At 43.6% G+C, this 15,975-nt stretch overlaps 1 protein-coding gene across 2 annotated transcripts in view; it reads left to right on the top strand.

Moving 5' to 3' along the window:
• Positions 1 to 15,523, top strand: part of TCN2 (transcobalamin 2) — a 122,829-nt gene extending 107,306 nt beyond the window's left edge. For both annotated transcript variants that reach the window (XM_078667069.1, XM_078667070.1), the window contains 3 exons: positions 1,323 to 1,515; positions 6,083 to 6,204; positions 14,631 to 15,523. In XM_078667069.1, coding sequence (XP_078523195.1) covers positions 1,323 to 1,515; positions 6,083 to 6,204; positions 14,631 to 14,692 — 377 coding nt within the window. In that variant the 3' untranslated portion in view covers positions 14,693 to 15,523. The remainder of the gene's footprint in view (positions 1 to 1,322; positions 1,516 to 6,082; positions 6,205 to 14,630) is intronic.
• The last annotated feature ends 452 nt before the right edge of the window (positions 15,524 to 15,975 follow it).

The following is a 15,975-nucleotide window of genomic DNA, read 5'->3' as shown; positions in this document are numbered from 1 at the left end:
TTACACCAAGGGGCACTGAGAACACAAATGAACGCCGCTTATGTACATACATATTGCTATTTTTAACACAGTGACACCTGGGCCCAAAGCTCTAGGAACCCCTCTAAACACTAAATATTGCAACCGTTTACTACTAAACAGGCAGGCACAGTTAGGTTAAAGACGATAGGGTCATGATTTGAATGATACAGTAGATGCAGTAGCAACGGGCCAAAAGGTGTCATCCCTCATCTAAACACCAAATATTGCTATTTTTTTTACTACTAAACAGGCAGTCACAAATCCAGTTACGTTGCAGGCGCTAGAGGCATGAGTTGAATACTGCAGCAGGTACAGTTGCACCGGGCCCAATAGTTGTCAGACTTCCTCTAAACACATAATATTACTTTTACATCAATTAATATTATTTACCTTTTTAATTTCATTTTTCAAAATGTTGTTATTACTTACCTGCACTATACCACTAGTAACAGCACAATATATTGCATTTTTGTACACGAACAATACTTTCTGTAACTGATATTGTGCAACTACTCCACAAGCTTCAACTTACAACAAAGCAGCAGCTTATTATTAATCACATAGGGGAAACTTAATGCATTTACCAATGCTTGTTACCATCTGCTTTCCCTCTCTCTCCAGTCTGCCTCTCTCCTCCACTTATGGTTTATTCTCCCATCTCTCTCTCTCTCTCCCTCTCTCTCTCTCCAGTCTGCCTCTCTCCTCCACTTATGGTTTATTCTCCCATCTCTCTTTTTCACTCTGCCTCTCTCTCACGCCTTTGGTTTATTCTCCCATCTCTCTCTCTCCACTCTGCATCTCTGCTCCACTTAGGTTTATTCTCCCATCTCTCTCTTTTCACTCTGCCTCTCTCCTCCACTTATGGTTTATTCTCAAAACTCTTCCACCTATCTCTTCCCAGTCTGCCTCTCTCCTCTGCTTATGTTTTATTCTCCCATCTCTCTCTCTCCACTCTGCCTCTCTCCTCCACTTATGGTTTATCTCCCCGCTCTCTTTCCACTCAGCCTCTCTCCTCTGCTTATGTTTTATTCTCCCATCTCTCTCTGTTCACTTTGCCTCTCTCCTCCGCTTATGGTTTATTCTCCCATCACTCTCTCTTCCACTTATGGTTCATCTCCCACCTCTCTCTGCTCACTCTGCCTCTCTCCTCCACTTATGTTTATTCTCCCATCTCTCTGTTGCACCTCTGGTTTATTCTCCCATCTCTCTGTTGCACTTCTGGTTTATTCTCCCATCTCTCTCTTTCCACTCTGCCCCTCACCTCCACTTATGGTTTATTCTCCCACCTCTCCCTTTCCCAGGTACATTGACCCTGCGCAGCAGCTCCGGTACATCCAAGGGCGTGGTTTTGCCTGGAGACATCCCCCTGCAGCTGAGAGTAGAGGAGGTCCCAGGCCTCATCTGGGGGTACACACTGGAGCTGCAGGTCCCCACTGGTTCTTCACTCCTAGAGGTGATGACGAAGGCACACAGCCAGGATCCAGAGCACTTCTCGTAAGAATAGCAGCCTTTTTGTACAGTGTGTATGCAGGTGTTTACCTTAAAATGTGTGCAGAGGAGCAGGCTTACAGTTTAAGTAAATGAATTGTCCTTCATTTTATATATATATATATATATATATATATATATATATATATATATATATATATATATATATATATACCTATGGATGCGAGGGAAAGGGAACGTTATAATTCTGATTGTAGGATTTCAAGTAGCATCATGAATATTCATGATCTGTTGACGTAGAAACCTGGCCTTATCTCTTGTGTTCAAGGGGTGAAGTGAGGGATGGGTGTATCTCAGTTAACCACTTACACTTTCCTGGTGACATTAACGCATTCCTGTACATTTGAATAGCAAAATAATCCACATTACTGACACCAAAGTGGATGGTGCTCATGTCCCTGGTCTCGGAAGGATGAATGTTGAAATAGTTTGTTCCAGTATCCAACATTCGGGTGTCCTTGAAAAAAAGCCTATGTATGCAGCGCGCGATATAACTCACAGAGCCCCCTGGTGGACAATGCAGTATTAACCACAGGCAGACTTCCTGAGGCCGCACCTGCAGCACGTGCTGCACCTGTTTATAGCATACATGCCAACATTTCAGAATAGTAAAGTGGGAGATAAAAAAGAGAGAATGGGGCCTTGAATTGGGTTACTGTCATGTATGGGCTTTGGAATCGTGCTGCTGCATGATCGGACATTTGAAACGCAAATGCACGTTTTTTTCTTACCTTTCAGAATCCTGGAGCGCAATGGCAGGCAGAGAGAGGGTGATGCAAGTGTTGTGCACTGGCCTGGCAGGTTGCTTCCAGTGCATATACCCCTCGTGTGGCATCCCGGGCTGAAACAGCTTCCCGGGCACACACACAGCCACCCCCGAGTACTTCACAGGTCTTTAACAGACCATTTGCTTGTTAATGAGGCTTTGTTGGTTTTTCACCCTTTCTAGAACCCCTGCATCGACACTCTGACTATTGCTGGAAGAATTAGCACGTTACACAATACCAAGTCCTGTCTGTTGAAACCCCTAAGGAATCAGGTTTTTGCTTGCAGGAATCGGGAGGCGGGAGACTAGCCTTTGAAATCGGTAGTCTCCCCCCTGAATCGGGAGGGTTGGCATGTCTGTTATAGGCAAGCAGGACTAGTCACAGCGGTGATGAAGACGCCCCACCGACATCAATCCCCTCCAGCAGCGGCATCCCGGCACAGTGATTTCCTTTCTCTGTTCCGCTTAAGACCCAGACTTCTGCTGCTCAGCCTGGTGCCAGAATTGGATATGTTTTTAGCGCCAATGAGGCTGGACGGTAACTTGCTCATCGTCATCAAAGAACGATGCACTTGGGAGGACCCTTGTGTCTTCAGCTCTGATAAGGTGCCATGACCCGCGTGTTTGGACTTCATCCGATACTTAGGGAGGTTTTATATACGTTTTATACATTTTAGTGAACTGTATAGGTCTGCCTGCTTAAATGGTTACATTGTTAAAGTAAGGGAACCTATTATATATATTTTTCTGGCATTACACAAAAACGTGCAAGGAATAAATCTAATCAGACTGATGAGTCTTATCGGTATTGGACGTAAGAGAAAACAAAGGTCGAGGTGGGGCGATTTGAGCAAGAGGCTCCGCCACAGCCACGAAAGAGATGGGATACCCTGCAGTCGCACTATCCAATGAGCAACTTGTGGACTATGTGAGTATTGAAAAGTAAGGGAGAAGTCTGGAACTTCATCCCCTAAAACCATATCCAAAGCGGCTCTTGTCCTGTTGGAAACAGGAGCCCATTCGGGCCATGGAGAGTTCCATTCCTCGGTGCCTTTAGCCTGACATAAACAGCCACTTCCTTTAGACTTGATATCAATGACGTCTTCCATCTAAGGCTTGGCATACAAAGATTACAAAGAGCACAGAGACCCCTTCCAGTGTGGATGGGCCTGAAAAAGACTCTGTCACAGAAACTGGGCTTGTGCTGGAACCCATTTCGCCAAGAGCATTATAAGTAAGGCTCCCTGTTTTCCATTTTTACAGATAAATACTGGCAGAAAACCATTTATTTTTCTGTCTTCATTTAAATTTAGCTAAAATAGGAAATCAGTCGTTTGTGAATGATTCTAAATACTGTCAGGCCAATAGCTTTGAAGATTGACAGGTAAGGGATTACTAAAGAAATTATGGCAATGACGCTTAAACACCAGTAGATTTGCAAAAGGTTGATGCTAAAATGTTAATATTTTCATATAGGTGTATTGATTTACCATTTGAGTCTTCATAATATTGAAACCTGTCATTTAGATAAGAGTTTACATTTATTGTTTAAATAAATGTGGAAATGTACTATTTTTGTTCCATTTTTTTTCTCACAAAACCTGAAATAAAAATGGATAAATCCAGATAAAATACGCCAGCAATAAATATGCAGAAGGAAATGTAACTAAAATAAATACCATAAAACTGGTAGCTGTAATTATCAGGCATAGGCAAAGCAGGCAATTGCCCAGGGACCCACTATCTTAAGGCGTCCCCTCTTTAGAGACTCAATAGCATTCCCCTCTGCTGTACCTACCAGATAACCCTGACTATTGCCTAATCACAGATATTTTAAACGTTGTTTTGAAAGTAGGATGGCAAGGTGTGATTTGCCAGAGGTCCATTACCAAACTTGACATAGAAGGTTTTTATACAATCCCAAAATGAAACATCAAGCCAAACATATACACAACAGTGTGTATGTGACACACGTCCCCCAAAAAAACAACCCCCCCACAAAGAGTCCAGTATTTTGAGTATTTAGCTCATACGGTGTGCACCTCCACCGCTGTTTCCAGAGAGCAGACACCAAGACCAATGTTAAGTTTATCACAAGTGTGGATTGCACCACCAATTCCAAGAGTAATTACATCCATCCATTGTTTGTATCACACATTATTCTTTATTCTTCTTTTCCAACAAAAAACAGCCAAATAGCCAACGAATTTTGTCCAACTTCCGTGGACTTCCTCAGGGCTGTGGAACATATAAAACACATAGTGTATAATAACAAAAATAACTACTGATGGACAATGATACATGACAACACACAATATTTACACTTAAATTTCTACGTAGATTTTCCATCTGGAAATCTAACACATAAATGTTCACAAATAAAGAGTCCACATATAAACAATCACATATCATGAGTTACATGGAAAAACTTTCATGTGAAAATTTCCATCTAAAACATTCACATTTGAAAAGTCACATATAGGAGGTCACATATAAAAAGGAGAGACAGGGACAGTCTCGACACACTTCCAGTCAACAAAGAATATTGTCCATCCGTGGTTATTTTTGTTGTTCTACAGCCCTGAGGAAGTCCATAGAAGGTTTTTATAATGTCCGAATGACACTGAATTACAACATGTGCTTTCACACAGCACAGCTGCGGTTTACTGTGCTTAGAAAGTCCAAAAACCGCTTTAGGAAACTATTCAGATATGTACGATAATTCCTCTTACCTCACATTTCGGAATTCCGAGTTGTAAGTACAGTACTACACAGGGAAATGACCCGACATGGTATAAACCAGACCCCCACAATATGCCTCAGGTAAAATTCAGGCTGGTCCCGCCTTCCGAAAATTGCCAAGGAAAAATGCCCGGAAGTAGCAATACATTCAGAGTGATCTATAGGACACGAAAGACCTCAATGAGGGATGGACGATTACCTGGTCCACCCCGCATGAAGCTTCCTATCAGACTCGACAATTTCAAAATTGTGGGGAATTTCCCGGCCTCCTACAAAAAAGCAGCTCAGTTGTATCATACTGTGCTTGAAATAATGACGCAGAAAAGTGCAGTAAAATAATCTAACTGCATTTCACACTAGAGAGGTGGGTGGTCTAACATTCTCTTGAAGGGTCTGGTCCCAAAACTTACCTGCTTTCTAAATGTAACCACTGGGTGGCAGGATATACTCAAAAACCACGTCCATCTATAAAAGGGCTCATGCTGCAAAACTAGAGTCGCCTTAGATGTCCATCTATTTTACCCGCATTTCCCCCCTAATTGTATTAACTAGGTAAAGTTGATTTCACTAACTGCAGAAAAAGAAAATACAATGTCACCCAGTACTGGAAAGATATTGAGACCACATATGTCAGCGCTAACCTATTAGGCAATTACAAAGCTCGGCGTTTGTATATAGTACTCGATACAGGAATGTGCTTGCAAAGGCCACAACACAGGTTCAGTTCCTGAAAGACCAACTCCGCCTTTCATCCTCCCCAGGTCGAGGCAAAAGAGTACAATTGTGTGTGGAAATAACGATATATATTATCTAAGCACTATTTTAATTGCAGACCAGGTTCCTGATCTCATGATCTCCATCGATCGATGTGGGGAAAAAGTGGCACATTCATCATTTAATCTACTTGATCATATTACAATGTTATTGAAACTGCTCTCTCTTAGCAAGGGCTTTTCTTTAAAAACCAAGCTAGTTGCATACTGAAAAACTTTATAGGTTACTAAATGTTTAATTCTAGGTGATTTTTCGAATTTTCTTTTCTAGATTTGAGACAGAAGACACTTTGTATGGTCCATATTTAACCACGGTGAATGGTCTGAACGGTAAACAGTCGGAAAGGACCTATTGGAAAATTCTCAAGGAACCAAATGTTTCAATAATCGAAGGTATGTTTTAGGAAAGCGAAAAAAGTTGAGGTGTGTCCTACAGTAATAATTTTTAAATGCCTACTGGTGTTTAGCTAAATACCCTCTGGGAGTTTCCTTTGTTTCTTTTTGCTGTTCTAATTAGGTGCATGGTGTACTGCAAAATAATCGAAGTAGTGATCAAGAACAGCTAATTCTTTATTTTGGGTTGGCTCTTTTCAAACACACTATGGGTATAATTTAATTTCTCTGCCTGATTTTAATATTTTCTTATGGAAGCTATATATATGTTTGTAACTTCGGGGAGGAGCGGGGAGTGGGGGTACATTTTAGAGAAGCTGTCTAAGGCCCACGATGTAAAGCTAAAGAAACGGTGTATACACTCAGATACGTTCAAAATCCTCACCAAGCCCCTACTTCAGGACTTCTAAAACTCCCAATAACCAGGCCTTGACCCTCTGAGACCACTAAGCCCCAAAAAGGGACAAAGACTCGGCCTCTGAGCCACCACCATTTTCACCCTTACAGCATCTTCAGTGCACATCTCTTACCCCTATTCTTCCGTCAACCTGACCCACAGGACACTGAATCGGATCCTGGGGCCCTTATGATGAGACCCTCCGGCCTGGGAGCGAGAAGGGGGACTACATAGTCTATACCCCCAGAGGATCCCAACCTCAAGCCCTACCCTGTCAGGGTCTCACCGCCCAACAATACTTACGCTTGCCATACCTTAATCAGGACGAGGACGACTTTGGAGTCAAGACATTCTCCAAAACAGAGCTGACAGAGCATTACCTCACCATGATAAAAGAGAGGCTCAAGTAAGCCACAGATCACTTTAAAGAGCCTAAAAAAGCCAAAGTGGTCGTACTCGGTGTCAACATGTTTAAACTGGCCCCTGATAACCTTGTGTATGTCCATGGCAGGCCACCCACAATTCCTTTGTTGTGCACAACATGTGTTAGAGGGCACCCAGAGAAGCAACAGAGGATGCTCTGACACCCGACATGGAACCAACGTGCATAGGTCCAGCAAGACAAACACATGGCACTTGGAATAGCCACCCATCGGGTCATATACAAGTCTATGGCTTTATGGTTCTGGGACGACCACTACCAGTGGGAAAATGATGGAGTAGCACCTCAAGAATCTCTTTGAGGCCCAAGCAGTATGGTAAATGTCCCAATGGTGCCCCTACCAGAAATAGCTCTACTTGGGTATGTTGCTCAGTTCCCTCTCAAGATCAGGAAGTTTGTCGCCATTGGACTGCTGTTAGCCAAAAGTGAAGTTGCCATATACTGGGGTGGGAAGGCCTCGCCTTCAATTAAGGGCTGGATGGCTAGTTTAGCATCATGCTCTATGAAAAGTGAGTTGTACGCAAACACAACCCCTCCCTCCTCCAGACCTAGAGACATAGGGGGACCGTTCAGAACATGTTTAACAACACAGCAGGATGAATCTGCCGAGTCACGAGAACAGGTCATACCACCAATGGGGGTGGGGTGAGATATCCTAGATGTATGATATTTGGGTTTTTTGTTATACGCAGATGCGCTTTGTTTGGCAGCTGGATTGAGCAGAGGAGACCAGACCACAAAAGTAGGAACAAACCAGTGTATTAGGAGGTAGATTGCACTACAATGGTGATAAAGTCTGATGTGGGTCGGGATAGTATTGATTTTTCATTGGATATTCCTTGATGTTTGACTGTACCATTTTGCTAAAACCCCCGGACTGCATATCCAGTATTATATTGCTGTAAGATGCTTTTGTATTTATCGCTACATGGTTCAATGATCTGTGGAAACTGCTAAATAAAGTTATAAAAAAATCTCGTGGAGGCCCACAGAAACATGTGAAGGAGGTGGCTGCTAAATGAAAACCATTAAAAACATCTACATAAGGTTCACCTTCGATGTGGCAAACAAAGCCACTAGAGAGATTATCATCAGCATCCGCCTCAGCAGTGATGCCTTGATCAGGGTGTTAAGGTTTAGGCCGGAGGTGCACAGCACATCTTGAATGTTCCTTTTGATGATACTGTAAGTATCTTTTTGCCCCGCCCTACCACCCCTATAGACCAGATATTCCAAAAAATTCAAAAAGACTTGGAGATTGCAAAGTCGATGGGTGTCCTGCAGCCCACCAGTCCCAAATCTGTATTTTGCAGACAACAGACTTGGGTGGTGCTAAATAAGCACATGCCATCTTTTCAACAGCACCAACAGCCCTTTCTGGACGCCAGCTAACGAAGGGGCTTATTTACAAGCCCTTTGCACTGCCATTGTATCACTTTTAATTTGGGAAATTGTCACATACGTATGGCACATGGGGCTTGTAAATTAGCTGCTAAGACCTTCCAGAGGAGCGCCTATAAATGTAAAGCTGGGGCGAGACAGAGGTGGCTCCTCTATAGGCATCTCTGCTGGAAAGTGGTGCCTCCTATCCCCCCAATCTTACTACACCTGTCATGGGAAGAGTGAGGTACTTAGTCCCACAGTGGACGACATCACCTCAGATCATTGGGTGCTTTTCATTGTGTGAGAAGGGCACTGCCTAGAATGCCACACCATACCACCCTGCCACCACATACTCCATTAAAACCACCTCTGCACCTCAGGCTCCTACAGGAAGCTGTTCAAGCTCTCCTCACAAAGAGTGCCATCAATCCAGTGGCTGTACAACAATGTTGTGAAGGGGTGTACTTTATTTACTTTCCCATCACCAGAAAGGACCGCTTCCGCCATCCAATCCTAGACCTTTGGCCATTGAACAGGTTCATCCTCTCTGAATGCTTATGTCATGTTATGTTGATTTGTAAATACGCTATGACCTTGAAGGGTATCCTGCTACTGTGCAGGTGAGAGTCTACCCTCTCCTAGGGCTTGCAAAGGGGCTTACGAAGAGCAGGTCTTCACTTTCTTGCAGAACTCCACCCGCAAGGCCATCATACATACTTTCAGTGGTTAAGGTCCTGACCATCGACCTGTTTGCCACTTTTGAAAACCTAAAAGTTCACTCACAAGTCCCCTCATTCACAGCCCATTGGCAGTGCTTAATTTGTGCCGGTGCTTGCAGGTGCTTAGTACCGGCACTTATTTCCCAGGGCCGGGTCTACATGTGATATCAGCTCACTAAGGTCACACTGCCTCTCGGCGAAAAGCTGATATTGCATGTAAATCCATTCCTGCCTGGTTTCAGTGTTGCCTGATTGGGATTGGTGCGCAAGATATTTACATTTGGAGGCACACAGTCGGCACCCACCCACTGCCAGAAACTGCGCGGGTGAAGTCGCTGCCTCAGCATAACAGCAATAATAGTAGCTACAAATGACTGATTGAAAATGGATTTTAAAGCCCACCCCGTTCCTCCTCGACTGCATTGAATCGTCAAGTGTTGTCTCCAGAGTCAGGCCAATGCAGAGTAGTGTCCCCACATTTCACTCCCCCATTCAGTAGCACCAACCATTCTCTTCTTAGTAAAACTTTGAGCCCCGGCACTTATTCTTTTACAAATTAAGTACTGCCCATTGGCAATGCACTGTGGATGAACTGGTCCGGGATATTAGCCTATGTTTTTCCTCCTCTCCCTTTTATCCCATATAAAGTGAAGAAAATGAGGCAGGTATCCATGATCCTCTCTTAATTGCACCATCCTGGCTAAGTCTGGATGGTGAACTACACTCTGCTTGCGGAATTGCGGAGATTTCCGCACACCGCATTACGTGGAGCTCGCCGAGTTCCCAAAAACTCTGTCAAGTTGGCGACCGTGGAAAATCAACTCTCACGGGGAGATTTCTCAAGCCAGGCGGTCAGATTTCTCATAGTGAGTGGTCACGTATGCTTACGACTGCTCAAGTTGAGAAACTGTCCGTTCGCGTTGAGAAAGCTGGTGCTAGAGTAAAAATCTACTTGAGCAACAGAAAGGAAGCAGTGCCCGCTTGCGCTGTGCATGGTGCCGTTTGCGATGATTGCACAGTGTAGACAAGCACCTGGCACTGAAAACCACTTCAAACAGCATTTATCCAACGCACACCTCTGCTTGCGGAGCTCCGCCTACCGCGGCAGAGTTTTTTTTGCACTTCGCAGAGTTTCACGTAGCAGAACTCTGAACTCCCCCCAGGCTTAATCCTGAGCAAGTCAGCCCTCTAATTCACTACTCCTAGAGATATCACTTTATCCCCATGAGAAGCTGTCACTGAGATAGGACTTTTTCACTCAGCGTTGGGTCCAGGTCTCCCAGTGGAGGACTGGCGGAGACCCAAATCCCAGACAGCAGACCTCGCAAACTGGTACCTAAGTTTCTAGATTTATTCTACCTCCAACTTCCAGTGGAATGTGCATGCTTATCCTGTGAGAGGTACGAAAGCCCACTACTCATGCCTATTAAGCAGCTAAGTGGAAGAGATCCATCCACTATTGTTTCTCCAAACAGAGTCCTTTAAAGTTTCTTTGCAGGAGGTTGTCTGTTACATCCTACATAAGGCAAGCTTTGCCTACACTTCCATACATTTTGATTTAACTGCAGTCACAAAATACTTACAAAACAGACAACACTCCTGTGTTTTTAAGGTCCAAGTCATTAAGGTCTTCATTGAGAGTTTTACAGGGGCAATATCTACAAAAACGCCCATCCCCCAATATGAACCAGAAAGGAAAGAATGGACTATTGTGTGCCATTTGTATTTTAATTGGAAAGCATGGAAGAAGGCATCTTAGTCAAAAAGTGTCTGCTGTAATTAACAGAATGGTACAAAAGGGGGTGGTGATGAACGGAGCATCTGAACCAATCAAACACTCACACCCAGTCAAAAGATCTGGGTTTGATCCATCACCGTTCTTTAGCCCACTCTGCCACCCCAGTTCAGACATGGCTATATGCAAATCAGTCTGACCCTGTGCCTCATGGGAACAGTCCAGCCCGAACTGCCAAGCCATGCCTTCCCTGGACCGGAAACAAGCTTCCGAGGACCGGTTTCTGGCATTCCTGCCGTCTTCAGCCTGGCTTGCTTGAATCCAGTGGCAAGGTGAGCAAGGGACTCACGTCTGAGCATACCCTGCCACACTTATGGTGGCCAAAGCGGTACTAAAGGGGGTGGTGATGGACGGAGATGGATTAACCCCAGATCTTTTGACTGGGTGTGAGTGTTTGATTGATTCAGATGCTCCGTCCATCACCACCCCCTTTTGTACCGCTTTTGGCCGCCATAAGAAAGATGCAGAATAAAAGTGAGAAACAAGCAGAAAGAGGCAAAATAAAGGTCTGAAAGGAGCAGAAAGCAGCAACATGGAGATCAAAAAGGAGCAGAAAGAGGCAAATTAAAGATTAGAAATTAGCAGAAAGAGGCAAAGTAGAGGTCAGACACCAGCAGAAAGAGGCAAATTACAGATCAGATAGGAGCAGAAAGTGGCAAAGTAAAGGTCAGAAACGAGCAGATAGAGACAAGATAAATGTCAGAAAGAGGCAAAATACAGGTCAGAAAAGAGCAGAAAGAAGAAAAATAAAGGACAGCAATGAGCAGAATGAGGCTAAATAAAGGTAAAAAAAGTGAGCACAAAAACGCAAAAGATGAGCAGAACCCACTCAGGTACTCATTCACCCACTCACAGAACACCTCAAACACACTCACAGACCCATTCACTCATGCAACCACTCACGGATGAGCTCAGACATGCACACCCACACACAGACAGCCACTCATGGACCCGCTTACAGAATCACTCTTACTCTCTCACCCACTCACAGATCTACTCAGAGATTCATGCACCCACTCACAGACCCTCTCAGAGACTCCCCACACACTCGTATCCCCCTTACAGTCCCACTCCTAATCTTTTATACCCACTTACAATACTACTCAGACACTCATACACATAATGATGCATGCACTCACTCACACACTCCATGTCAAAGGTTAGTGGTTACAGTTAGCAAACAAAATTTAAAAAAAACCTTACAAATGTACTGAAAAATCCAAAGGTTACAGGGACATTATAGTTAGAAAATAGAACTTTAAAAGACATAGAAATTCACTGAAAAAACAAAGATTAGAGGGTCTTTATAGTTATGAAATAGAATTTCAAAAACCTTAGAAATTCACTGAACAAAAACAATGGTTATAGGGACGTTATAGTTAGGCTTGGATTTCAGTGAAACAAATTCAGTAGTTATAATTACCTGAGCTAACTGTAACTTATGCCCCCGCAATGTACTGCTTATGAGCTCATATATTACATCTCTGATGACATGGTCAGTGACATCGCTGATGACATCTCAAATTACATTACTGATGACATCATCTCGAGAACGACTCAAACACCCACCCCATACAACCTCTCAAACAACCACTCCCACAGTCTTTCACATACCCATTCACACACCCAAAGCAGTATTCACATAACCAATCACTAGTCAATAGAGTCACTCACACAGCCACTAACTCACCCATGCAGCCACTCACACATTCACTCACTCACCAAAACAGGCACTCATACATCCAGTTATACAAACCTATATATGCTTATACACGCATACAGCCACTCACACAGCCACTTAATCACCCATAGGAAATCTCACACAGCTACATGCTCACCCCACAGGTACATATACACTCATCCATACAGCCACTCACACTGCCGCTCACACACCCAAACAGCTACTCGCCCCCACGTACTTACCCATGCAGCCACTGACACAGCCACTCAATCACCCATATAAACACTCACACACCCAAATAACCACTTACATACCCATTCCCACGTCCTACAACCACTCACACACACACCCACTCACTCACCCTTACAGCCACTCACATACATTCTCCAATACAGCCACTCACACCCACTCACTCCCCTTTACTCACACTCAAACACATTCTCACTCACCAATACAGCAACTTCCACACCCACTCCCTCACCCATACACCGACTCACATAGCTACTCAGTCCCTCATACAGCCACTCACACACCTATGCAGTCACTCACATTGCCACTAACTCACCCACCCACCCAGCCACTCACTCACACTCTCACTCACTCTCAAATACAGCCACTCACACAGCCAATCACTTAACCATACAGCTGCTCACATACCCACAAACCCATCCATACAGCCACTCACACACCTATACAGCCACCCAGACATCCACTCATTTACTGATAGTCACACAGACACTCAGATGAGATATGTTCAAAATAGTATGACTAATTAGTAGTACAGAAAGAATAGTAATTTAACTTAAGCTGTAGATTAGTATACCATTTTAAGTCACACAAATGGTTACGAAACACACTCACAGGATGATGTCATTAGTGATGTCATTTGAGATGTCGTCAGTGATGTCACTGACCATGTCATGAGTAATGTAACATGGGAGTTTATAAGCAGTGCATTGCGCGGGCGTAAGTTTTAGTTAGATCAGGTAACTATACCTGCTGAATTTCACTGGTTTTGTGCAGGTGAAATCTGAGTAACCATATAACGTCCCTACAACCTTTGGTTTTTTTTGTGAAAAAAAACTATATATATCAAGAAACTTTTCCTACTTCACATTGTCTTGCAATTTTCAGCTTTTCAGTTTTTCTTTAGGGTTCAATTTATTGAAAAAAGAATCTACAGCTGCTGTGAACACATAAAACCCTCCCAAGTGTCTTATTAAGAGGCAGAACAGCACCACTGTATGGTTCCCACTATACCAGACTTGGATCTCTTTTGGCTGTAGGCAGGGCATTTTCGAGTGTCCTTCAGAATGTTCCAGCCTTATACACAAAGGGGCTTGTATTCCTAAGCATGCTGTAACTCTGCTCACAAAAGGTATTTATCACCCAAAATAGATTATCGTTAAACACATAGGGGCACGTATCTCCCAGAATGCTGTATTCTTGCACACAAAGGGTTGCATATCATTCTAATGTCCTCTGTAGTTGCACACAGCGGAGCATGAGCCCCCCAGCATGCTTTATCCTTTTATGCAAAGTGTTATGTATGCAACAGCATGCTATAACCTTGTACAGAAAAGTATGCATCCCACATTGTGCCCCATAGGTCCACACTTAGTGACATGTATAACTTAATCATGCTGTATGCTTACAGCCTATGGGGCATATTATCAAGAAACTGCGTTAAAATTATCGCCGATTTAGCGGCAGGAAACTGCCGCTAAAGCGGTGATAATGGGCTTGATAATATTCCCTTGTGAATTGCCATAGAAGCCCATTTTCTGGTGTGAACATGGGCATCTTTTGGAATTCTCAAGGGCATATTATGAAGCCCATTATCGCCGTTTTAGCAGCAGTTTCCAGCCGCTAAAGCGGTGATAATTTTAACGCCGTTCTCGATAATATGTCCCTTAGGTAGGCATCTCCCAGCATGGACTGCCCTTGCACAGAGGGTTATGAACTGTAAATGCTTTGAAAGTCTCTTTTAATATCTTTTTTTCCCTCAGGTATCGCTGACTATAGACCCCAAGAGGGCGAGACCATCATTCTAAGGCTGACAAAGTGGTAACAGCAGGCCTGAATTCCAAAGCGGATAACGCCAAAGTTAAATCCTTCACCCACTCCTTCCAAGAGAAGTGCTCTCTTTGCTGTGTTCCTGTTTTTCTGACCAACAAGAAAGGCATAAGAATTGATGTGCTTAAAAGAAGCAGAAAGGTGTTTCACTTCTGTACGGGGCAATGGTTCTCCAAAAGAGGAATCTCCTGTCTGTTATGTGCGAATTATTATGGTCTACTGTGTTTGTGTTGCTAAACCTCAGTTTGCTAGACAGCAGATGGAGTTACCCTATTGAAACAAAAAGACATGTAGGAGGGAGGATACCATTTGCAATCCTATCTTTTAGGCTCAGATGACACCTCCTTCTATTTTGCACACTCATTTCACTCCTATGCAACACATTCGTCTCACAAGGGAAAAGCTCTATTCACATTTAGTAGTCCCTTGCCAAAGTCCTCAGGTAGACACGATTAGAGTCAGCAGCGCCCCAAGCATGTAAGAGAGGGGGTGGTTGAAGGGGTGTGAGGGGTATTTCGACAGACGACGAGGGAAAATTAATTATTTATTTAATTTTTCCTTGTGGTCTTCTTTGAAATCCCTTAAACCCCCCCACCCTTGGTCTCCCCCCCCCCCCTCCCAGCCCAACGGGCCGCTGCTGATTACAGGGGTCACATGATTGAGGCTTCAGTCTTTTATAACAGTATATTGTTTGTAAGAATCTTATGATTTGTTTCTCCCTTTGACAAAAGTTGTTTCAGATTTATATGAGCCTTAGAATATTGACTAGAGATTTCATGTCACTGTCCCTTGATTATACTTATTAAAGTCCCAGTCAGATGCCACACTCCATTTTGTATTATATCTGTAAAAAAATCCTGCTGCTATCTATGTTGTTTTCAGTTGAAGAATATGCACAGAAATAGAAGTGATACTTGGAAGAGGTCAAAGTAACATTATGTGATGAGCAGAGGTGCAATCACAAAATAGCCCTTATTCTGCAGGTTACATTATTATTAATTATGTGCAAACAAATGTGTACGTTCCAGTAAATACTATAAGTACAAAATTGATAATGCAAGTGCCAGAGTGACTCGAACTGTGTTGTGTGTAGGTTGGGGACGCAGCCATGGTGCCCTACGTGGTCACCTTTCATTGCCTCTTCGCCAGTCTTCCTCACTACCTTAATTACACAATGAGCTTCAGCTCCTCCGCAGAAGCCTCCAAGCAAATTTCAGAATCTACATACTTCCCCCCCTCATATGACCGACTTCTCTTCCTATGTATTGACCTACAAAA

The sequence above is a fragment of the Lissotriton helveticus genome, chromosome 11 (assembly GCF_964261635.1).
Source record: "Lissotriton helveticus chromosome 11, aLisHel1.1, whole genome shotgun sequence".
Taxonomy (NCBI): domain Eukaryota; kingdom Metazoa; phylum Chordata; class Amphibia; order Caudata; family Salamandridae; genus Lissotriton; species Lissotriton helveticus.
The sequence above is the reverse complement of the archived record's forward strand: the minus strand, read 5'-3'. Positions and strand labels throughout refer to the sequence as shown.